Genomic DNA, 24,504 nt, shown 5'->3' with positions numbered 1-24,504 from the left:
ACGTCTTTGTCAACTTTGTGGGGGAAAAAATGTCAAGTAAGACGCGTCAATCGAGTTAATTTCATCCATTTGATTTAGATGATGTTGTATTATAGCCCTTAGATGCGATCTAATGAAACTCCTACATGTTTTTTTTGTCGACAGGAAACTCATGCATGTTAGTATTTTGGCCGCGCCTTTGGGAAATAAAGAAAAATCTGGCGAGAATAAATTCTCAAGGAATCCATGTTTCTTTGTAAAATCTTTAGGAAATATTTTCTTACGGAGAATAAAAATAAAATTTACAACTTAGGAAAATTAACTTGATATTTCCCAAATAGCTCCCAACTTTGTGACCAGTTTCCTGCCTAGCCCCATACTTTGTCAAAATACTCAGATGGTCCTTTTTTGAGTAACTGTTATAACATCGTTAACTAGCCATCACCTCTCTCTCCTCCATCTCATCAACTCTCTCTGCCACATCGTCTTCTCGCCACCTCATCGTCTCTCCTCCATCTCATCAACTCTCTCTGCCACATTGGTCCCCTCATTTGTTCTAAAATAATTAGATTTTTTTTTGAAATTAACCCAAATTTCAAAAGTGGCCAATTTTGAATTTAAAAAATCATTTTTCTAAGAAGGACAATTTCGAAAACAAAAAAAAAATTGACCATGAAGTTATCTAACGGTGTTAACAAAAGGAGATCAATTACGAAAAACAGGAAGTCATAAAGGAAGCTGGTCACAAAGTAAGGTCGTCGGCCGGTCAATTTTTCGGTCGGCGACTTTCAAACATTAAAATGAAAAATTCGTTCTCTCTCTCTAAGTACTCCGACGAAGGGGTTTCCTCTCGCAGGAGTTAGGTATGTTCCCCAACAGATCTTGGCCTGTTCGTTGAACATTCGCCGGAGTATTTAGAGAAAGAGGAAAGGAAAAAAAATTTGTCACTAGAAACCTCTTACTTAACTCTAGATATATGATTTTTGGAAGAGAAAATTTGGTCTTAGAGGACGTCTTTGTCAACTTTTTTTTTTTTTGGGGGGGGGGGGGGGGGGGGGGGATGTCAAGTAAGACTCGTCAATCGGGTTAATTTCATCCATTTGATTGATCTTGTATTAGAGCCCTTGGATGGGATCTAATGTAACTCCTACATGTTAGTACTTTTTCTTGAGTTATTTCTTTTTTTGGCCCCTATTACGTGACCAAATTCTTTTATGACTCATTATTTTTCGTAAATTCAAATTTGGTCTTATTTTGTGACCTTCGTCAGTTAACTTTAATAGTTAACTTTTTTATTTCTGTAATTACCCTTGTTATAAAATCGATCTTGTAAATTCAAAATTGACCCCCTTTTAAATATGGGTTGATTCCAAAAAAAAAATTAATTTATTTAGAACAAACTAGGGGGTCAAAATGAAATTTGTTTTAAAAAATATGAAAGACACCTCATCACTCCTCCATTTCATCACCTTTCTCATCCACGTCATGTATCTCGCCACTTCATCATCTTTCCCGATGAAGGTCGCCAACCGACCAAAATTTCCGGCGGCCTTCAACCTTTTTTTTTTCTATCTTTCTCTCTAATCTCTCTTTAGTATCTCTCTCTAATTTCTTTCTCTCTCTAATCTTGTTTTCCCTCTCTAATCTCTCTCTCCCTAGCTCTAACGAAGGGGCTCCTCCCCTTCGCCGGAGCTATAGAGAGACATGAGAGAGAAATTAGAGATATATATATATATATATATATATTAGTTAGAGAGAGGGAGATTAGAGAGAAAGAGATGAAAAAAAAGATAGAGTTTAAAATAGAAAACATTAAGTTTGAAGGTCGTCGGAAAATTTGGTCGGCCAACGACCTTCGTCAGAGAAGATGATGAGGTGGTGAGAGATGATGAGGAGAGAGGTGATGAAATGAAGGAGAGATGAGGTGTTTTAATTTTTTTTTAAATGAATTCTATTTTGGTCCCCTCATTTGTTCTAAAATAATTAGATTTTTTTTTTGAAATTAACCCGAATTTCAAAAGTGGCCAATTTTGAATTTAAAAAATCATTTTTCTAAGAAGGGCAATTTCGAAAAAAAAAAAAAAATTGACCATGAAGTTATCTAACGGTGTTAACAAAAGGAGATCAATTACGAAAAACAGGAAGTCATAAAGGAAGCTGGTCACAAAGAAGGGAGTCAAAAAAGAAATAACTCGTTGTTTTGATGTTTTTATAGGCGACCCATTTTTGTGTTGTAAAAACTGGAGTCATTAAGTAGAGTCAATTCAACTTGACCGAAATAAGTACTCGACATTGTCTCTTCCCTCAAACTGCTTAGTCAAAGGGAGCAAATATACTCTTGGTTGTATCCAGTCTAAGATCTCTCTGATTTCTACAAGTTGGAGACTATTCGTAATCTATTAGATATGATAAACTATGTTATTACTTAAAAGGCACTACAATAAACTAAAAACGATGATAAACACTTTCGAGGATTTAACTATTTCGAAAACTTCTCAAACGCCAAATTAAAAAATAAAATCATCAAAAAAAATGTTATGGATTTTAGAACGGCTTTTGAGTAAAAAATAAAAAATTGAGATCTTTTGAAATACTTCTTAAGATTTTTTCTTGAATGATACCAAAACATCAACAAATTTAAGAATTTTAACAAAATAATTGGAAAAACAGTTGAAATGAAAACGGGCCAAAATATCAAAGAGTAATCAGGACGCCTATATACAAATAAGAAGGTGTTGCCTCTTTAGAAACTCCTTACTCTTTTCCTAACCCTAACTCCAACATGTAATAGTTGCCTAACCATTTTAACATATGATGGGTTTTAAAGAAAGGGACCTCTCCAATTGACTTTTTAGTTAAATGGGTTTGTATCTCCTTTTTAAGTACTTGAAACAATGAAATTGTGAGTGTCCGTGTATTTTATCACATGTAAATTATAGACATTAAGTAAATCATCATAAGACATAACTTGGACGAATTTTAAGATTTCTTAGGTCGGCTTAAAGGTCTAAGAGCCAATCATACAATAAATATTCATCGCATCTTCGGATTGTATTTCGATATTGTATCTTTATGATTTTGAGATTCTACATATCTCACCTGAAATGTCCACCTACTAAAATGTGGTGCTCAAAAGGCCGGGCCGGGCCGGCCTGGAATAGAACGGTTCAGGCCGGGTTGCGGGCCGGGCCCAAGCAACCCGGGCTGGAATAGCCCCGGGCCGGGCCAGTCCCGGGTTGGCTAAACCTATGGCCCAGCCCGGGACCGTGAGTTGACCCAGGCCAGGCCTATCCGGGCCAGGCCGGGCCAAACCCGGGTTTGACCAGGCTAATTTTTTTTTTTTTTTTTTTCTAGTTTTTAATATGAAACTCAATTAAAACTTAACTAATCACCACATCCCCAAGTGACGTTACCCCGCTAAACCCTAATCACGAGCTTCATTTTAAGTTTTTAACACTGTATCTCCTTCTAAAACCCTAGTCCATTTCTCTCCCCCAACCAAACAGCTACTCTCTTAAAACCCTAATAATGGCTCCCCTTTCCCGCATCCGTCTCAATTCTTTCATCAAGTCTCGTTATTTCTCATCAATTTTTCATCGTGATTACTCAACACAACCTACTAAACAAAAACCCCAAGATTTGAATTCTCTCATCGACTCCGAAAGTGAACCAGAAAAAATTCTCAATATCTGCCGAACTGCATTTCTCAATCCCAATCATCACCTCGATCGGACCTCTTTTTCAAATGCAATGTCAAAACTCAAAAATTACAAATCTTTTCATGGAATTCCTTCTTTTCTTGAAGAATTAAAATCTCATCCTGATCTTCGAAATGAACGATTTTTCTCTAATGTTATTAGTTTATATGGTCAATCTGGATTGATCGATCATTCTATCAAGACTTTTCAGCAAATGGAAGAAATGGTTATTTCTCGATCAACTAAAACCCTAAATTCTCTTCTTTTAGCTTGTGTTCTTGCAAAAAAATATGATGAGGTAACTAGGGTTTTTCTTGAATTCCCCAAACTTTATAATATTAAGCCTGATCGTGATACTTATAATACTGTTATTATGGGTCTTTGTGAATCTGGTTCTTCTAGTTCTGTTTATCCAATTTTAGTTGAAATGGGGAAAAATAAGTGTAAACCAGATACTACTACTTTTAGAACTATACTTAGTGGATTTTTCAAGGAAGAGAAGTTGAATGATGTTGAGAAAGTGTTAGAAATTATGGAAAAACAAGATCTTGGTAATGTTGTTAGTATTTATAACCTTAAGATTAAGAGTTTATGTAGGGCGAAATTGTTGTTTGAGGGAATGTTATCACAAGGAGTGAAACCTACTTCCAAAACTTATTGTCATCTTATTACTGGGTTTTGTGAGGAGGGTAATTTAGAGGAAGCGAAGAGGATTTTCGATATTATGCCGAAGAAGAGTTGTGACCATTTTCCGACTTTGAAGATGCTTGTCGATGGTCTTTTAAGCGCGTCGAAGGTTGATGAAGCGCGAGAAGTTATTCGGGAAATAAAGAAGTTCACGAAGAATGATGCGTGGGAGGAGATCGAGAAAGCCCTTCCTCAAGAAACTTGAAATGGTATCAGAGGGGGAGTGAAAGCTACTTCGAGAACTTATTGTCATCTTATTAGTGGGTTTTGTGAGGAGGGTAATTCAGAGGAAGCAAAGAGAATTCTTGTTATTATGCTGAACTCCAAAGATGCTTATTGGTGGTCTTGTTAGGTTGATGAAGCACGGGAACTTTAATAGGGAAGTAAAGAAGTTCACCAAAAACGCGGATTCGTCGAAGGAGATTGAGGAAGGCCTTCCTTAATAAGAAGCTTAAAATGGTACGTTTAGTTTTATACTAGAGATAAGTACATGAAAAACTTATGGTATCGAAGATGCTCATTAACTTATGGTATTCATGAAAAACTTATGCCAATGTTTTTGTTTTTTCTTGGATGTGGTTAAAACCTACATAGAAATAAGATGAATGCCACAAGCTCTTTGATTGGCTTTATGTTCAAAGATAACCTAATTTCAATTTTTTTTTTCGATTTAGAATTTTAGATGTTATGTTTCGTGAGCTTGAAACATTTTAGAGTTTGTTATTGTTCTTATTGCATAGAAGAAAGAAGATAGGTCATCTTTTTATGAAGAAAAATGAGTTCATGCTTCACTTTCGGTGTTCTATAACTTTCTAATATGAAATACTTGTTAGAGGACTACAGTTTCGCCATAGAAAGACAACCAATTTTTTTTTAAGGCTGGGTGCGAACACCGTCTAGGCCATCTTAATTTACTGCCAAACTACATATGCATACTTCGAAATTCAGCAGACCAGCTAGGCGCCCATGGTGATGGGAGCTGAAGGTTGGTAAAAAATGGGCTTATTTTAAATCATAATTGTGAGATATAAAGAAGGTTAATTTCATCATGGCTGTCTTGAGGAAACTGGAGAAGTGTTCGGGTGACAAAATTTAGTAGGGAGAAAAATAAAAAAAATTTCCCCAAACAAACCCCTTTCTTGGCGTCGTCGGCCGACGTTGTCAGCAGATTGAAGACAATCGCATGAGTTCTCTCTCTGTCTCTCTTCTCGTTCTAGGGAGAGGAAGGAGAATAGTGGTGAAGTTTGATAGGGAGAGGAAGCAGAATGGTGGTGAAGGCCGGAATAGGAGGTGATGGTGGCGCCAGAGTTGACGGTGTACTTAAGATGAAAGAAAAGGAACCTGAAAAATTTTGGGAAGTTTTATAGGCTCCCATTCTTGTCAAAAGGGCCCCTCCTTTGAATTCTGTACTAGTAACCAAATTCACTAGTCGATATGAGTCTACTGAAATTCAGTCCAATAGCCTATATTTGTGAATTTGGACTGGTACGGACTTTACAAGAGGGACCCTTTTAACAAGAATGGGCCATATAAAACTTCCCTTCATCATATGTTACATGTGTTATTGACAACAAAATCTGGGGTGTGAAACCAAGTATGTTTTGAAAGTGAGGGTTAATGGCAAATATTACCAAATAGTTGTGGGTCATTGTCAAAATAACATTAAGGAGATGATTCCACTAATAGACGGTTAGGATGAACTGTTGAGTAATATAAAAAGGTGAGAGAAAAGCTTGTAATAAATCAGATGATAAAAATCTGTCAGATGTTTGTATTTCGATAAGAAGATAACAAATCAAAACCTCCACTAGAGACTTTCTCTCTCTAGAAAAATTTCAACCCTAAAAAACCATTAATGATGGCGTCAATCCCTTGTTCATTTCATCTAAACGTCCTCCCTTCAAATTCTTCTTCTTCTTCTTCATCTTCTGGGTTAGTAGTTCAGAAATGTACTAGTAATTCTCTGTTTTTAGGGATTCGAAAGAACATGGGATGCTTTAATTCTCCTAAAATTGGACCTTCAAATGGGTCAAGAACAAAATGTTGGTTTAAATTTGGAAAGAATGGTGTTGATGCTGAAGGAGCTGGAATCTATGGTAGCCAGCGTCGTGAAGATTTTGATAGAGACGATGTTGAGCAAGTAAAATTCACTCACTCACTCTTTCTCTAATCCTGTCTTTTGATTGATTTTAGTTTTACAATTATTTGCCCTAATTATGAAATCTTGGGTTTTAGCAATTATGGATTTGAGGTTTAATTAATGTAATTTATTAAGTTGAGTTGGAAGAGAGAAATAACAATTTCATCCATGTAAACATTGTGATTGTATCACTTATGAATGGAAATCGATTCCCGTGGCTTCATAAAAAAAAATGTCATTTATTAAGCTTATGGGGTTTCAGGTACTTGAGTTGGATTAGGTTTTTTTTTATGATTGTTTAGGAATTAGGGTTAGAATTTTAGGTTGTTGATGACCTTGGCATCATAATTGACTCTCAAAATCTCCGGAAATGCTATTTGGCCCTACAAAAAGTGACCGGAATGACCCTTCAAGGCCATATTGCCGATTTCATGTGCGAATATGGCCTTGTTGAGCCATTCCGGCCACTTTCTGATGGGCCATTCATGCCACTTTTTGTCGGGCCATGTAGCATTGTTGTAAATAGTTTGAAGGAAACCAGTGAAGAGATAATGTTTAAATATGGGCATTGATTCTTGAGACTTAGAAAATGAGTTTTTTTTAATGGAAAGCTAGATGATGTGAATGGAATGGTTAGGGACACTCTCCTTAAGGTTGGTCATGACGAAAGAAACTTCTATTTTATTTTAAGTGTAGCCATTCGTAGAAGCTTTTGCTTTCGCGTTCACATCAGTAAATGACTAGACTAACCAAATTTAGCTTGGTGAGATGTGTCAAGGATATAAAAATCAAAAAGAAAGATTACAAGATTAATGATAGTTAGATGACTTCAAATGAAGACTCTTGATATGTTTACAGTTTTTATTTTACTTTCTAGTTTAGCATTGAACAAGTTTTATATTGAGTTGCTTTTGGAGTAGGAAAATCTTGTGTTGTAGCTAGTCTTAGTTTTCACTATTGTGAAGTGCTAGTATCGCTTAGAATTTTAGTTGGAGTCTTACTCGTAACATTGATTGAATAATCCATTCCGTTGATTTTAAAACATTGAGATTGTTGGGAAAAATAGTTGATGCAATTGATTTGAGTTATGCCACATCAGCGTCTAAGTAAGACTTCGAGTGATAACTCTAGGTGAAAGAAGCATTTCCATTTGGAAACTGTCCCTCTACGCGCCAACTATCCCGGTCAAATCCCAGCTGGGTTATGTGTCCAGACAGGATTTGGAGAGAGAAAGTAAAACAGATTCTCTTTCTAAATCCTGACTCGACCACATACATCATGCGGGATTCGGGCGGAATAGTGTCTAGGAAGAGCATTACGGTTGTTTCCATTTATTATTCTAGAAAACTAGATTGTGTGAATTAAACCCTTAGGGGCACTTCCCTTAGGGTTGCTAATAATTAAAGAAAGCTTCTATCTATTTCCAAAGTTTAAACCTCAGGATCTTCTGAACTTTGGTCAAGGGGACATGTTAAGGTCATGAACGAAAAATTGGATGATCAAGAGTTTAACTAAATGTTAGTTGTTTATTGACTAAGACTTTCATAACAAGATTTCCATGAGAGCTTCTATGTGCTTTCCTCCGGACGATTTTTTTTTTTGGTGTACAGATGTTGAAGTTCTCATGATATCCCTTCTTCTAGGTGAGGCCTAATGAATGTGCTTAGCCACTTCGAAACCGTTTGTTTTATGCATCTACTTTTCATCTTCTTGCATCCATCTAGTTGAGGCCTATCAAATTATCCAATTATATTTATACTCATGAGACAACAATCTTGCGACCCCGATAGCGAAAGAAATCCTACTAACGAAATTTAATAATTTTGCAGTACTTCAACTACATGGGGATGCTTGCAGTTGAGGGCTCATACGATAAGATGGACGCTCTTTTAAACCAAAATATTCATCCTGTGGATATACTATTATTGATGGCAGCCACTGAAGGTGATAAACCAAAAATTGAAGAATTAATGAGGGCTGGTGCTGATTACACTGTTAAAGATGCAGATGGAAGAACTGCTCTCGACAGAGCCGCCAGCAATGAAATTAAAGAGTTCATCGTCGGGTTTTCAGTTCAAAAAGCATGATTTGTATTGATTTGAGATTGAGCTCAGAGTTGTAAGTTTGTGTTTCTTTTTTCTGTTGTAATATAGGTTGATTTGTGTAGCTTCTACTCAATAATATGCTTCGATATGGTGTAGAATTGACCTAATCTTTACGAATGAACCAAAGGCTCTTTCTCTCACTCTCACTCAAAGGATGACTCAACCTACTTGTCTTTAACCTAACAAAGATGCAGTAAACCACAAACATAGCAGACACCATAACTAAGTCCATTCTCCTTGTAACAGATAAGAGGTAGGTTGTGCTTGTGGTTGTCAGTCAGGTCTGAAATCGGACTCAATGCCTGAATGGGCCGGATCATCGGACGGTTGATTCGTGGTTGATACTGGGTCCACTTGTTCAGAGAAGGAAAAAAACTCTACTATAGAATAGAGTGGTACTCCTTTTTTTTGACGAGCTCAGATCTGAGTTAACTCTAGTCAGATTTCAAAATGTTTGTTTTTACGTTTGGGATTTCTGACGCTGGTCGGACTCGAGTAAATAGCTGACTTGGGATGATCTTTGGTCCATTTAAATCACATATAACAAGAACAAGTATGAATAAAGAAACCCTTATTTGAATGGCTATTGGGCCTCTAACCTAAACAAGTTAGACTACACTCTAGAGCTAATCATAAACCATAATCTAGATAAGTAGCAAGTTAGACAAGACTACAAGAGCTAATCATAATCCATAATCTAGATAAGTCAGACCTCAAGCAAGTTAGATTCAGACAATAGGATAAAAGAACAAGACAACCTAAAAAAGCCTAGCCTAAAATCTAACAAGAATAATCCATAATGTGGGACTGTCTCAATCAATCAAATAAATGATTATGTACCACTATATTCTTGTTCTTTTTGTGAGCATTATTTGCTATAAATGATCGTACAAATGAACAAATGTACTCATAGATTGATCTTTTTCTCAGCCGAATCGAATATCTGTTTTTTAGCTTTTTCTTCACGCCATCATCCGCAAACACAAACTCGATCGCTGCCCTTGCTAGTTCAAACATTTCTTCTTTCCCAAGACCTAAAAAGTTTACAAAATCGTTTTTCTGTAAGCATTTTTAAGATTCAAGTTCTTCTCCATGACAAGATGAAAAACGAAAAAACGTACCGAATGCAGTGGCAGCAAGATTATATTCGCGAGTAAGACTAGTAGAAAACATCCATGGATCATCGGTACACAACACCAGAGGATGCTTAGATTTGTAAAGATCGACTGCACTCATAAGAGTAACAAAACATAAGAAAACGATTTCTTCTAGCTATCGGGCTTGTAAGTAGGAAACTAGTAATGTTGCGATAGAGGTGAAAATCTAACCAAAATGATGGTATTCTATCGAAGGGAAACATTCAGTCCGGATGTTCGACGTCAGACAAATCTCGACCTGCATATTTTTCAATACTAAATCAGCATCAACGTAAGATTTGGCGATTGAGCTTGTACGTACTCATTTTAGAACGTCAAACCGGTATCTTAGATGACTTCAATTTTTTCCATTCTTCTCCTAGTATAAAACAAGCATGGCCAATCCTCCCGGGAAGGAAATCTAACATTGAGTTGACTTCTTCGCTCCGGTTGGGTACCTAAATTTATCATTTCTTTTAGATCGGCAGACATTTCCAAGTTATAAAGATGAGCCATTACAATCAAAACTTAAAATACCTCTCCGCAATGAAGAGTAACAGCGAGACCTTGTTCCTTGGCATACTTTAGCGCTGGCAAGAAGGTTGCCCTGACAAAAGGTATGAAAAAAAAGGTGACATGAAACTTTAGTCTATTGACTAATTTTACATATAACGGTTAAAGTTTCAACGATTCTTAGATATAGGAAATACCATTCTCCGATAATTGGATTTCCTGAAAGATCAATACCAACAACTCCTAAATCCCTCATTTCCAAAGCCAATTGAACCTAAAAGAAAAAAAGAATCTAGGTTTGAGCTATTACATCCCAAGTCACTTGAAATTTTAATCTACATGAATGAAATGAAACTTCTGGTACCAATTTAAGAACTCAAACAGGAAATGCGTACAGTTTCCATTGCTGCTGCAGTTGTTTCACGACGATCGATACTAAGAAGAAGCCGAACATAAATCTTTTTCTTAGCACCATTAGACGGAGTTGGTGCTGAATTTTTTTGGGTGGTACCAAAAGGACTAAAATCAACATCAATTGTGTCAACAGACCTTAGCCCATCTATTACCGCTTCTATATACGAACGTTTTGTCATTCCTATAGCTGCATTTTTCTGTACAAATTCAATAAATACGAAAACAAGTACCCTTTATTATCAAACTAGGACAAGGTAATGAAAAAATTACTCCTAATTGTTAAGTTTGTGGTCATCCAACTAAAAACAAATTCGAAATGAGTGGAGACTGGAGAGGTCGTAGACACCTTGATTACGAGAGTACCCTCTGTGCATTTAGGTCTATTCTCAGACGCCCCTCACGTTTGGGCGTTCTATCCTCACATACCCCTCGTGTATGGGGTTCTTTTGAGCCTAACACGTGTGTTTTCTGTCAGGTCAGTTGAAACACATGTGTTTGTTGGGCCTAGCTCTGACCCCAGATTAAGATAGTGATCGTCCATCATCCAACTGAAAAATCAATTGCTAATGAACGGAGATAATCTAAATATTATCGTCTAGGTTATGGGAGTATCCTTTGTCCATGTGGGGCTTTTATTATACTAATAATACATGATTATACCTTTGAAGTAGTTCGAAGCTCTACATAAACAATATTTTCAGCAACAAAATCTTCAATAACCTGTTTCAAGATCGAACTATGAGCCACATTATATGCTATACGACTCAAAACTTCCAAAATAATTCCAGTGAGAAAGAGAGATTACTTCTTTGGTAATTCTTGTAACAGTTTTGTGATCAGTAGTAAGTAGATGAATCAAATCAAATAATTTGAAACATTCGACCAAAGAACGATCATCTGTTGCACGCAAAGGGAATAAAATACTCATCTTTCGAGAGAAACCAACAATTCAACCAAACAATCATTAATGAATTGTTTTATATTGTAATGTATCATATACTTATCTTTCAGGCAACGTTTGGCCTGCAGGAATGGAATGTGATTAACAAAAACCGCACTCAGAGAAGGAATGTGATTCCTCTTAAAGGGGAATCCTAAACCCCAAGGATAGGATGGTCGGATTTGGGATTCCCTTTCTCTTGGAATCGTCAGTCAAATAATATAAGGACAAAATCAATTTCTACCTAATCCTGACTAAACCAAATGATATATACTACGAATCACATTGCAGGATTGTTATTCTAATCTCATTTGGTTCCCTGGGCCAAACATGGCCTTAGTCTAGAGTATCTTCTTTTCTTTTCTTTTCTAGGGTTTAGGGTTTTTCCAATTACATCCATGAATTGAAATACAAAGTGGGGAGTTGAATTTTTTTAACTTACCTTTTAAAATTACACTCTCTACATCTTCAAATATCACTCAATCCTTTTCTCCAAAAGCTCTAGCAAGTTCTCTATAGATAAATAAAGAAGTAGTAAAGTTTGAAACTTGGAAAGAGAATCAAGACATGGGTTTTTGTTTTTTTAGATAGACAAACTCAAAATCAAAGAGAAATTATTGTAAAAGAAGCAAAGAAATCGAACTTACAATAGTGTAGAATTTCTAATGGATCCATTGAGATGAGCATGTAATTCAATTTTTGGTTGTGATAAACACCATTCTACTTTCTCTCTCTCTCTATGAGTCTTGTTTGATGATGAGGTTATGATAATGAGGGGAAATCTCTAGTGTCAAATCTATCTAGTCTGAATGAGAAAATCTATTCTTGTTTTTAGAGTTTGTCATGTCAATTTTCTGTTCTTTTAAAGTTTGGAATCTTGTCAGACTTTGATCTAAACAAGTTATCCCTTGCCACATCAACCAAGTAACTAGTAAAAAAAGATAATGCTAATGACTTGTGAGATTTTGCTGTGGGCAGTGAAGACTTTTTTTTTTTTTTTGATGAGAAATGGGCAGTGAAGACTTGTAAAAAGAAATAGTCAAATGTTTTGTTTTGAATGATGTAAAAATGTTCAATTTCTCTCGTGAACCTTTCCTAAATCTCCGCCCCCATTCCAATTTTCCATTATCAACCCCTCTCAAAAGAGTCTTTCGTAACACTAGAAGTTATAGAGTTTGAATGTCTCCTTGAAGATGCTCTTATATCAACCAATCTTCTTTACTACGATTTCAATAAGTGTAACTAATGAAATACTGGTATTGCTAACTACTCCATGTTATATCTTTAACTATAGAACTATCTAAAAGTCGACTCCTTAATCAGGATCTGTAACTGATAATCGGATTTGGGCCTTGATTTTCAGCCGGACCACTGCTGATAATCGGAGGCAAGGGACCCCTGACCCAACTGCAGGGAAGATTAGCTTTGTTTCAGATTGTATTCCAATAGTATTTGGTTTTCTTCCTCTCTCTACTAAGCAACCTATTTTCACTATTTTTACTCATCTTCATCACCACTTTGATGTGATCATATTGCCTTTCACCGTATATATCCATTCTCACTGAATATTTACTATCTCATCTCTAATTTCATTCTAAAGTAATTTCAGGTGGGTGCTTGCTCCGGCGGAGTAGAAGACGGCGAATCACAGAAGCAAGAGTAGTGTCACGATGACTCCACATGTCAGCACAACAGAACCCCTTCAATTTTACAACATGCTGACGTCATTAATCGCATGCATCTGGGGCTTTGGGATTCACCACAATCCGATCCCGCAAAATCCGAATGCTACCTTTCTGGTTTTGTTTAAACCAGGGGTAGGTTTAAATAGTTTCCTGGAAACAACAAAAATGGAACAACAATTCCTTCTCAAACCCAACCCAACTCCCGAGAAGCAACACGTACTGCTAATGCTATGGATTGCATGCATTTTGGATTTAACCCCCCACTTAATTCCTCTCAAAACACACGCTAACTCCTTTATGGCTGCTAACCCTTCATCTTCCTCCTCATCTCTCACCAACCATCCAACCATTAACTCTCAAACAGAAGATCAAACTACTCACAGAGATATTACTCAACTTGCTACTAATATGGAAAAACAATTACATCTCCCTGCTTCTTCTGAAACCATTGTCTACCTTCCCAAAAAGCTCACTCAGGTAATGGACACCATCAATATTCAGAGAAAACTTATAGGGAGGCTTTGTAGCCATCACTTTATCCCTTTGTACAAGATTCAAAATCAGCTTAAGAGAAAATGGGAGGTTTCCTTTCCCTACACTGTAGAACCCATACCTAATAGGTTAAATTACTTCATCTTCACCTTCCAGGTAGCTAAGGATAGAGATAGAGTACTAATTAATAAACCTTATGTGATCCTTGACTACCTCCTTATTCTTCATGCAATGGATGTAGACACGAATCAAGAAACTATCTCTCTTAAACATGACATTTTCACTGTGCAACTCTCACCTATACCACCCTGTTTACAATTTGAAGCTGATATAAAAATCATAGCAAGTCCTCTAGGTCACATTCTTAGGTTCAATCCTTCTCAGTGGGACTCACTTCCTGGGAACAAAATCAAGGTTGATATAGTTTGGGATGTTTCTAAACCCTGTCCAACAGGGACATCTGTTCAACTGGATGGTGACAAAATCAGAATTGATTATAGGTTCTTTCCATTTCCTAAATCTACATGTTTATACTGTCGGATTATTGATCATTCCCCTTACCCATGTCAAGACCCTGATGATCACCACCTTCTGTCGACTGGTACCTCTAGCCTACCTACAACTCTTGAATCCATTTTGTATTCTAACCCCTCTCTCATAACCACTATCATGCCAACCACAAATTGTACTGTGCAAAAAGAAACACCTCTGATTTCCACAACTGAAACCCCCCCTATTGTCCATACTACTAGAACCCATCAATCTCAAGTGCCGATCCTTCCCAATTGGACTAAACCTTTCCTTAAACAGCACTCCACTCATCAGGTTATGAACAAGAAAAGTGCAGGTATTATAATTCAAGAACCTAGTTCTCTTAGCCACTCTACTACTCCATCTCCCAACATCCCTCAAGGGAAAGGTAAAGAGCCCATGTACTACCCTGACTATTCTAGAATGGACATTCGTGAAAAGAGGAAACTTCTAAGTGATGAAAGCCTTGTTAAGGCTACTATCTTTGAAGATACAGAATCATTCCTGGTTGGGTTGGAACAACTCTGGAAAAAGCATAAAGACAATTCCTCAATAACTCACATAAATCATCCTTGGACCATGGAGCTTACTACAACACCAATCACTTCAATAGGAACTGATCGCCCTTTCTCCTGTGCACCATGTAATGTCTCAGACTTACCTTATGTTCCTACCTCTTTCCCTGACATCAACTTTGATGCTATTTATGGAGTGCCTTCAGAGGCTGGAAAGAATCAAATCAAGCCAAAACGATATAGGAACTACAAGCCCAAATCAATGGATAAGGTCAATAGCAGTAAGGTATCTATTCAGAAGTCTCCAGCCACCTCAACTCAGCATACACAGAGTAACATGAATATCATCTCTCAAGGGCAAGGAAGTTCTGTGATTCAAAGTCAAACTACTACCCATGGACCAGCAAGCACCCCACCAATTACCAACACCCAGGTAAATCCTTATTTCATCATCCAGATTACTATTAACTGTTTTAGTAGGCCTTATCACAGATTTCTTCTTGATATCATACATATTTTTAATATTACTGAGATGGTCACTAATTATCCTATCTCCATTCTAAGTTGGAATTGTCAAGGTCTAGGAGGCAAAATTACTAAGCATCATCTAAACAAACTGATTAGACAACATAATCCGGATTTCCTATTCCTTAGTGAAACAAAACAAGGAGATCAATATGTATCTCAATACTTGTCAAGCCAATATTTTGATGCTTTTATCACAATTCCTCCTGATGGACTCAGTGGTGGACTCCTACTGGCCTACAAGCAAACATTGGATATCAAAATTATATACCAATGTAAGAATTGGATTCACATCCAAGCTACTATACCTCAAGATAGTATTCAGACATCATTAATTTTTGTGTATGGGGAAAGTAATAGTGCTCTTAAGAAGGATTTCTGGAAAAATTTCAACACATATATGCAGAACTCTAACAACAGAAACTCTCCCCAACTGATCATAGGGGACCTGAATATTATCTTCCATCCAACTGAAAAACAAGGGGGAAATTATTTGTCTAGTACCCAAATTCATACCATGACATCTCATATTCTGGACTTGGGTTTTGTTGAGACACCTTATGTTGGATCACCATTCACCTGGTCCAATAACCATCAAGGTACTACTTTAGTTCAACAATATTTAGACAGAGCATTAGGTACACAAGAATGGTTCAATTTATACCCTCACTCTCTTGTCACCCACCTGCAAAGGTTGGGATCAGACCACTCTCCCATTCTCCTCAACACCATCATACCTGACACTCAAGGTATGAGACCTTTCAAGTACAATCCAATTTGGTTTAAGGATAGGGATTTCTCTCTTATCATCACAAATCATTGGAGCAAGGAAATGGAGGCATCTCCTTCAATTAAGGTTCATCAAAAGCTTATTCAATTACAACCTATATTACAGCATTGGAACAAGCATCATTATAATAATCTTCAAACTCAGATATCACAATGTTCTTCAAGATTAGATAAATGTGCAGACTACACAGAATATTCAGATCTTATCAAGCATCTAAATTCTCTTCTAGACCAACAGGAGAAATTTTGGAAACTCAAGTCCAGGGATAATATAGTATCTCTGGGTGATAGAAACACTAAGTTTTTCCATGCTATGGCTTCATCTAGAGCTAGAAATAATAGAATCAAAGGACTCCAAGATGAACTAGGAAATTGGGTTGTACAGAATAATGGTATGGAATCCATACTGTTTAAACACTTTGCTTCCATCCTCACAACTATCAAACCCCCAGAAACTCCTCTAGTGGCAGAGCTATTCCAACCAATAATAACTGATAATGTCAATCAGTTATTAACTTCTATACCTTTGGAGGAGGAAATTGCATATACAGTTCACCAATTAAAAGCAGACAAATCACCAGGGCCAGATGGTTATTCACCTTCTTTCTTCCACCAAAATTGGGAGACTGTTTCTTCTGATGTAATTAGCATGGTCCAACACTTCTTCACTTCCAAAGTTATAGCTCAGGAGATAAACCATACACATATAGCTCTGATCTCAAAAACAAAAAACCCAACAACACCTTCAGAATTTAGACCAATCAGCCTCTGCAACAGCACTTATAAAATTATATCCAAACTCCTTGCTAACAGATTAAAACCCTATTTGGATACTTTTATCAGTCCTCTTCAAAGTGCATTTGTTCCTGGCAGACATGGGTCAGATAAGATCCTTCTTGCTACTGAAATTGCTCATTCTATGAAGTCATTGAAAGGCAAACACAAGTATTTTGGACTCAAGCTGGATATGAGCAAGGCTTTTGACAGAATTGAATGGTCCTTTCTTCTGAATATTCTTAACAACTTGGGCTTTTCTGATACTTTTTGTACATTGATTTCTCAATGTATTACCACTACCACCACCTCTGTTTTACTTAATGGAATTCCAGGCCCTTCATTCAGTCCCTCTAGAGGTCTAAGACAGGGAGACCCATTATCTCCCTATCTATTTATAATATGTATGGAATTCCTCAGCAGAATGCTCCTTAAAGCTCAAATCACAGGGCACCTCCATGGATTTAAACAATCCCTCCACTCACCAACTATCTCTCATCTCTTTTTTGCAGATGATAGCCTTCTTTTCCTCAAAATGGATATTCCATCTGTACATCATCTCCTGGACTTACTTAACAATTTTGGGTCTTACTCTGGGCAGCTAATTAACTTCAACAAAAGTGGTATCTTCTTTAGTTCTAATGCTCATAAAAAGCATTGTAGAATAGTTTCCAGGATTCTCAAAGTTAGGCCTATTAATCAAGAAGATCCATACCTGGGTTCTAACATATTCATTGGAAAAAAGAAGATAAAATTTTTTCTTCCTCTCCTAGAAAAGTTGAAGACTAAACTAGCCTCTTGGAAGAAGAACATTCTATCTCAGACAGGCAGAGGAGAGCTCATTAAATCTTCCCTGTCTGCTGCCCCAAGATATCAGATGTCTATATTTAACCTTCCTTGCAAGATTAAACAGGACATAGCATCTCTTCAGAGAGATTTCTGGTGGGGAAAAAAACCAAACTCAAACACTCTCTATCTCAAAAACTGGAATTCCATATGTAAACCCAAATCCTTGGGTGGTTTAGGCTTTCGAAATGTCCATTTAGATAACATCTCTTTGAGAAGTAAGCTGAACTGGGAATTAAGAAATAAACCTGAATCTACATGGGTTACTTTCTTGCAAAGCAAATACAAATTTCACTCAAAGGATAGACTTAACTGCCCTCCAAATGCATCTTGGGTTTGGAAGAATATTTGCAACAACCAACACCTAGTGGATTCTTGTATCACCTGGGAGGTGGGCAATGGTTCTTCAATAGACATATGGTTGGACTCATGGATTCCAGGTGAGCTACCACTTGGACTACCCCATCTTGATAGAGGTTATCATAAAGTCTCTCAACTCATCACAACTTCTAACTCATGGAATCAAACAATTCTTAATCAACTCTTCCCTTCAAGCATAGTCAACAAAATTCTGAGCATACCTATAACTGGTACATCGGATAATCAAAAATGGAGCCTATCTCAATCTGGTAACTTCTCTGTTTCATCTTTATACAAACATCTCATACACACTACAAGTTTGCCATCAGATCCCAATACTCCCTTTTGGAAACTCTTGTGGAAACTAAGATTGCATCCAAGGATAATCCTTTTTCTATGGAAACTTACTCAGAATATATTGCCTATAAATGCTCTTCTGAATTCTTACACAACAAGAATCTCACCTCTATGTCCCATGTGTAAAGAATTAGAAGAAACTCCTCTTCATTTCATCCAGGAATGCAAACACACTAGAGAATTGTTTCAAAAAGTGGGACTATTTTATCACTTCCAAGCTGAACCGAGAAACACTATTGAATGGTGCATGGCTTATTATAATCTTGACAGTCCAAATGTTCCTCCCAATTCACTCACACATCTTGAAAACATTGTGATCACTGCTTGGATACTATGGAAGCACAGATGTGATATAATATTCAAAGGTCTTGAACTAATTTGGATCATCTCCTTCCTGTCATAAACAGCTATATTACTCATCAAACTATGCTTTTGAAGACAGACTCACAGAACAACTCATCATCAGCTTCAAAATGGACACCCCCTCCTCCAGGATGTCTTAAAATTAACTGTGATGCAGCTTGGGACAAATCAACTCTTAATACTTATGTTGCTATTGTTATTTCAGACTCCACAGGAACCCAGCTCGCAAGAGAATCCTGCACCTACTTCAGCAGGTCAGTAGATGAGGGAGAAAGCAAGGCTTGCCTGCATGGTATTAGATGGGCTATAGATCATCATCTCAAGCAGGTCATTTTGGAGGGAGATTCAATGAATGTAAATAACTTTCTTAATCGACGGAATCACTCAACTCATTGGACATCTCTTCATGTTTTGAAGCAAATCAGGAGCCTTGTTTCAACTTTTGATATATTATCTTTTGTTTATATTAACCGTAAGTTTAACAGCTTATCACATAATCTAGCTGTGAACTCTAGGAGAAGCAAAACTTGTATTACTAACTGCTTTCCTAACTGCTTGTTATCTCGATGTAACATCTCCACTAGTATTTTGAATCAATAGATGTTATGTTGTCAAAAAAAAAATGTCGTGTCTATTTGTCTTGATTATGTCAGTGCATCTCCAATCAGACATTCAAATCTGAAAAATTAGGGGGCCGAATCTAACCCGACCAAATTGGTTTATTTTTCTTCCAGGAACCAGCTTGACTTCGTTTTTTATGTTTGAAAACTGTTATGACATGGTGGTGGTGGTTGGGAGCCCTAATTTTTCTTTTTTGGAAGACAGACTACGATCTACGTACGTCGTGATATTTGACATTTGATACATCATAGATGTGATAAGCTCGATAACCGCCCACTCAAATACTAACAAGACCGGGCCTATAGCCCAACAAGAGCTCTAAATTTATTTGTGTCGACAATTTGATGACCTTGTATTGTTAATATAACTTTGCGCCCTAAAACGATGGAATTGGTATCTCACAATTTATTTGGTAAAATTCCCTGATCTATGTAAGACTATTCTCGCAAATGTTCTGAACAATTATGGGTAGAAACACTTTTTTTTCTACTCATTGAAGGTTCCTATTGTTCCTTTTTTAAGGGGCTTCTAATTTGATTCTGGACAATGTTGGATCAAAACATAACATCATTACAGACTACCTTGGTATCAAATGAACTTGCTTTCAATTTATAAGTTCCTTTTGTTTATATAGACGCTAGGCTCTAACCTTGTACCAAGGAGCATAGTTTCTTCTCTCTGCTAGAGAAACACGATATTTTTTTCATTAACATATGTTATCAAGAAACAATTGTTTTCGTTATGACAACCTTACCGAATTGGGTCCCAACTATAAAAATCTCACCCAAAGACCCAACTCAGATAAAGACGCCACCCACTAGAACAGAACAAAAATGACTCATTGAAACCCTTAACTTGGTGATCACATTCCTTTCCCGCCCGCCAAACATGCCCATAGAGGCAATGGCTCATTGGTCACCAATGAAGGTGCTGTTTGTTTTTTTTTATATGTCTGAATCTGAATTGGCTGAATCTGAATTGGCTGAACTGAATTGGTTGAATCTCAATTGGCTGATTACTTTGTAAGTTTGATGTTTGTTTTTTAAATCTGAATTTTTATGTCTGAATCAACAGTTTTACATTTTTACCCCTATTTAATAGTTTTCATATAAAATCCTAATTTTACAAAACCCTACTCTTTCTCTCAAATAAAAAGAAAACTAAACCCTAAACTTATCAATCTCTCTCTCTCTCTCCATTTTGTCTCTCTCTCCCTCTCCACTCTGTGAGCTTCTCTCCGGCGACATGTCTGTCCCGGCGCTCTCTCTATCTCTCCGGGTAAAGTCTACATCCCTCTCTCTTAGTTCCTCTCTCTCTCTCCTCGACAAGATCTTTATCAATATCTATCTCTCCCCCCTCTCTCTTAACCGATGATTGGTTTGTGCTGGTGTGGTGGTGCTGCCTTTTTGTTGTGGTGGTGTATTTAGTGGTGGTGGTGGTGTTCGGGTTTGGTTGTGTTTGGGTTCGGTGGTGTGAGGACTGGTGGTGGTGGTGTTCGAGTTTGGTTGTGTTTGGGTTCAATGGTGTTAGGACTGGTGGTGGTGGTGGTGTTCGGGTCTGATCTGGTGGTGGTGTTCAGATCTGGTGGTGTTAGGTCTGGTGGTGGTGTTTGGGTCTAATTTGGTGGTGGTGCTCAGATCTGGTGGTGGTGGTTCATTTCGGGTGTGGTGGTGGTGGCGGTTCACTCGGGTGTGGTGGTGGTGGCGGTTCACTCGGGTGTGGTGGTGGTTCAGTCGGGTGTGGTGGTGGTTCAGTCGGGTTTGGTGGTGGTGGTGGTGGGGTTCAGTTCGGGTCTGGTGGTGGTGGGAAGAAGGATGTAGTTTGGTATTTTAGATTTTAACAGGGTTATAAATGTCTTTTGCACATTTTCAGATGTTGGACACATTTTTCAGACTTGTTTTGAAGTCTGAAATGTTTGGACATTTACTCAGCCAATTCAGACATGTATTAATTTCAGTTAAAATTTCAGATTAAGCTAAAATCCAAAAACAAACATTTGAAATCTGAATTGGATCTCAATTCAGATTTCAGATCTGAAAATTTAAAAAAACAAACAGCACCGAAGACAATGACTTTCTTTGGGACTGGAGCAAGAAGAAAATCTGTTTTCTGTTGAAATAACAGTGAAAGAGAACAATAATCGTAAATGAAAAGAATAGCAGTCCATACGAGTTATCGTTATAACGGTCCATCAGTGACTATTTTATAGGTGGAGCCTTGGAGGCCTTCGTGTTTAGTCACATTAAGTAGAACTGTATAGCAAATGAGAATAAATTCATTTCATAGATGAAATAGTTCGGTTCTAACAAGCAATCAAAATACATTCAATACATTCGATGAAAATTAGGGTTAAAAAGATAAAGAAACAGATATTACCCATTCTACTTCTTCTTTCCAGCTTTTCCTTCCTTTCTTCTAACAATTTCGTCCGCGTATTTGACTCCCTTTCCTTTGTATGGTTCCGGAGGCCTCCATTTTCTAATTGAAGCGGCAAATTGACCGATAGCACACTTATCATATCCACTAACTGTAATTCTAGTGTTTTCTTCTACCTTCACTTGGATACCGTCGGGAATTTCCATCTTTACCGGGTGAGAGAACCCAAGATTTAATACCAAGTCCTTGTTTTCTAACATAGCACGATATCCAACTCCTATTAATTGAAGTTTCTTCTCAAATCCTTTAGATACACCCACCACCATATTATCAGTAAGAGTCCTGCATCAAATCAAAATCGACACGTAAGAGTTCCCGCCTTATAACTAAGGAGTTTTACCTATTCATCCAATATCTATACTTCGATTCTACCATTTTAACAGGGTGGAAGTATTTAAATAAGAGATGAATATCAACATAGAAAGTCGAAGTTCAAAAGCAAATGTTGGTGTTTTAAACCTTTCGGGTCTATTACTCTAGCTTTTTTCATGTCTATTGAAGTTCAATTTTCAAACCATCTTCCCTTCAAATCTACCGAAATATGGGAAGTCTGGTTAAGTCTTCTCAGTGTACTTTTCGACCCAAGTATCTTGTATGTTTTAACACTGGTTTTCTACGATAATTCTAAAGCTACCTAAGAATAGCATAGTTTATCCAACACGGGGGAAATGAATGACTAAAAAGTTCGATATTAACAGAGATAAGTTAAAGTATCCATTCTAAAATCATTTTGAAAATGAAATTACAAACAACCTATTTCATCCGACCGATGTACATAAATGGAGGAAAGACGATTACCTGAAAAGCCCGTGCATCTGGTTAGCTCGTCTAGTATCCATTGCTTTACTAACTCTAAGTTGACCAGATTCTACTTTCTCGACTTTCACCTCACGAGGGTAAGTCCTTGAGAGCTCCCCAAGAGGACCCTTTACTTTCAAGTCCTGGCCTTCCAATAAGATCGTGACATTCGATGGTACCTCAATTGGGTTCTTTCCGATTCTTGATTCCTTGCACTCTATCCCTTTCCTCAAAAAACCAACACGAGAAACGGGAACACTAGCTACCCGCATTTCACTTAGCTCGCCAAAAAACCCAGATCTCAAATTGCTGAAACACAAGAAAGAAACTCATCTAAGACATCAATCTTTGAACTACCCATTTCCCCTAAAATTGGGAAAAACAATGTAGAAACAAGAATTAAGTTATATCACTCAGACATTATATCAAGTACTTCATAGGCAAGTCAGAAAATCATTACATTAATGAAAACCCCAACCCCAATTGCTCCCAACTTTTAACCTTTCCTAGCAATTACTCCCATACCCATTTTAGATTCCATTGTTTAACCTTTAAAAATGAGGGTTTTTTTTTCAGAAAATACTGATCATAATTGAAGCAAATTTCATTGTTCTGCCATTAAAACTGTAAATTCATAAGCAAAATCATCTTCAAATACAATAAAAATAATAACAAAGTAAAACCCAAGTTGAAATTGTCCTCTAACATTAGGGAAAGATAGGAGTAGAAGAAGATTTACCAAGAGGAGAAAGAAGTGGTGACTGAAGAAGCCATGGTTGGTTGAGCGAGGTAAGCTAACTAAAGAGAAGACTCCACGAGCCACTTTAAAGGCTTTGATATTTACTAAGGTTGAGCGCACACGTATAATTCAGGCTCCAGATTCTCCAATAGATGTGAGACTACCAAAATCGTTATCGATGTTGTCTTTACTTTAGACACCCGGACCCAAAACCAACAAATAAGGAGTTTTGTTGTCGGAGAAGGTTGTCACAAATTAACAGAGAGTGTTTGTACTAGAAGAGAGATTAGAGAAAGTAATTTATTTCTCAACAAAGATAAGAAACAACTGAGTCTGATGTGTTTCTCAGTTCAGATTACATTCTCTATTTATAATAAAAAGAAGCTCAAAATAAAACTGACTCCACTTAGTCCACTAACCCACATACTTCGTAATAGACTCCACTAACAGCATAACAGACTCCACTAACTCCTAAATAAGCTGAAGACTAATAACTAAAGACTCATTCAACTAATCCTGAAAAATAGCAAAGAATAAGTCGCACTAACTTGTAACACTCCCCCTTAGTGCGGACTTTGGGTTGACAATACCAAGAGCAGTTCGGAAGGCTTCAAATTTAGCTTTATCGAGGGCTTTTGTAAAGATGTCAGCGACTTGATCTTCACTTCGTACTTTCTGCAACTCGATGTCTCGAGTTAATACCTTCTCTCGAACAAAATGGTAGTGTGTTTCGATGTGTTTTGTACGTGCATGAAACACTGGATTTTCAGCAAGCTTTTTTGCACTTTCATTGTCACATCGAATGGGGATTGGATAGTCCATACCTGAATTGATTTCTTGGATGAGTCTTTTCAGCCAAATACACTCTTGAGTGGCCATAGTTGATGCAACATATTCAGCTTCACAACTTGAAAGAGCAACAGTAGCTTGCTTTTTACTGCACCACGATATTGCAGCTGAGCCTGTGTTGAAGCAATAACCAGTTGTCGAACGTCTATCATTCACGTCTCCTGCCCAATCTGCATCTACATACCCACCTAGGGAGAACGATACATGTTGCT

The 24,504-nt window shown here is 37.2% G+C and overlaps 3 protein-coding genes and 1 pseudogene across 4 annotated transcripts; 2 read left to right on the top strand and 2 right to left on the bottom strand.

Moving 5' to 3' along the window:
• The first annotated feature begins 3,396 nt into the window (after nucleotides 1-3,396).
• Nucleotides 3,397-5,004, top strand: LOC147530404 (pentatricopeptide repeat-containing protein At1g11630, mitochondrial-like). The gene has a single exon (XM_086651380.1). The coding sequence runs from the start codon at nucleotides 3,508-3,510 to the stop codon at nucleotides 4,567-4,569; it is 1,062 nt and encodes a 353-aa protein (XP_086507506.1). The 5' UTR covers nucleotides 3,397-3,507; the 3' UTR covers nucleotides 4,570-5,004.
• Nucleotides 5,005-6,104: 1,100 nt separating this feature from the next.
• Nucleotides 6,105-8,749, top strand: LOC147530403 (protein LHCP TRANSLOCATION DEFECT-like). Its single transcript, XM_086651379.1, has 2 exons — nucleotides 6,105-6,504; nucleotides 8,334-8,749. The coding sequence occupies exons 1-2, from the start codon at nucleotides 6,220-6,222 to the stop codon at nucleotides 8,589-8,591; spliced, it is 543 nt and encodes a 180-aa protein (XP_086507505.1). The 5' UTR covers nucleotides 6,105-6,219; the 3' UTR covers nucleotides 8,592-8,749.
• Nucleotides 8,750-9,406: 657 nt separating this feature from the next.
• On the bottom strand, nucleotides 9,407-11,600 carry LOC147530402 (N6-mAMP deaminase-like; annotated as a pseudogene). The gene is made up of 9 exons (XR_015229237.1): nucleotides 11,478-11,600; nucleotides 11,333-11,392; nucleotides 10,654-10,869; nucleotides 10,456-10,532; nucleotides 10,283-10,352; nucleotides 10,087-10,203; nucleotides 9,938-10,004; nucleotides 9,731-9,835; nucleotides 9,407-9,643 (listed from the first exon to the last, which is right to left on the bottom strand). The product of XR_015229237.1 is annotated as a N6-mAMP deaminase-like (transcript).
• Nucleotides 11,601-21,727: 10,127 nt separating this feature from the next.
• LOC147530401 (large ribosomal subunit protein uL6c-like) lies at nucleotides 21,728-23,497 on the bottom strand. Its single transcript, XM_086651359.1, has 3 exons — nucleotides 23,444-23,497; nucleotides 22,705-23,013; nucleotides 21,728-22,188 (listed from the first exon to the last, which is right to left on the bottom strand). The coding sequence occupies exons 1-3, from the start codon at nucleotides 23,476-23,478 to the stop codon at nucleotides 21,852-21,854; spliced, it is 681 nt and encodes a 226-aa protein (XP_086507485.1). The 5' UTR covers nucleotides 23,479-23,497; the 3' UTR covers nucleotides 21,728-21,851.
• Between the last annotated feature and the right edge of the window lie 1,007 nt (nucleotides 23,498-24,504).

This window comes from Eschscholzia californica, unplaced genomic scaffold (genome assembly GCF_041429995.1).
Source record: "Eschscholzia californica isolate CP2 unplaced genomic scaffold, dmEscCali1.0.p SCAF_7, whole genome shotgun sequence".
Lineage (NCBI taxonomy): Eukaryota > Viridiplantae > Streptophyta > Magnoliopsida > Ranunculales > Papaveraceae > Eschscholzia > Eschscholzia californica.
This window is presented reverse-complemented; position numbering and strand designations above follow the sequence as displayed.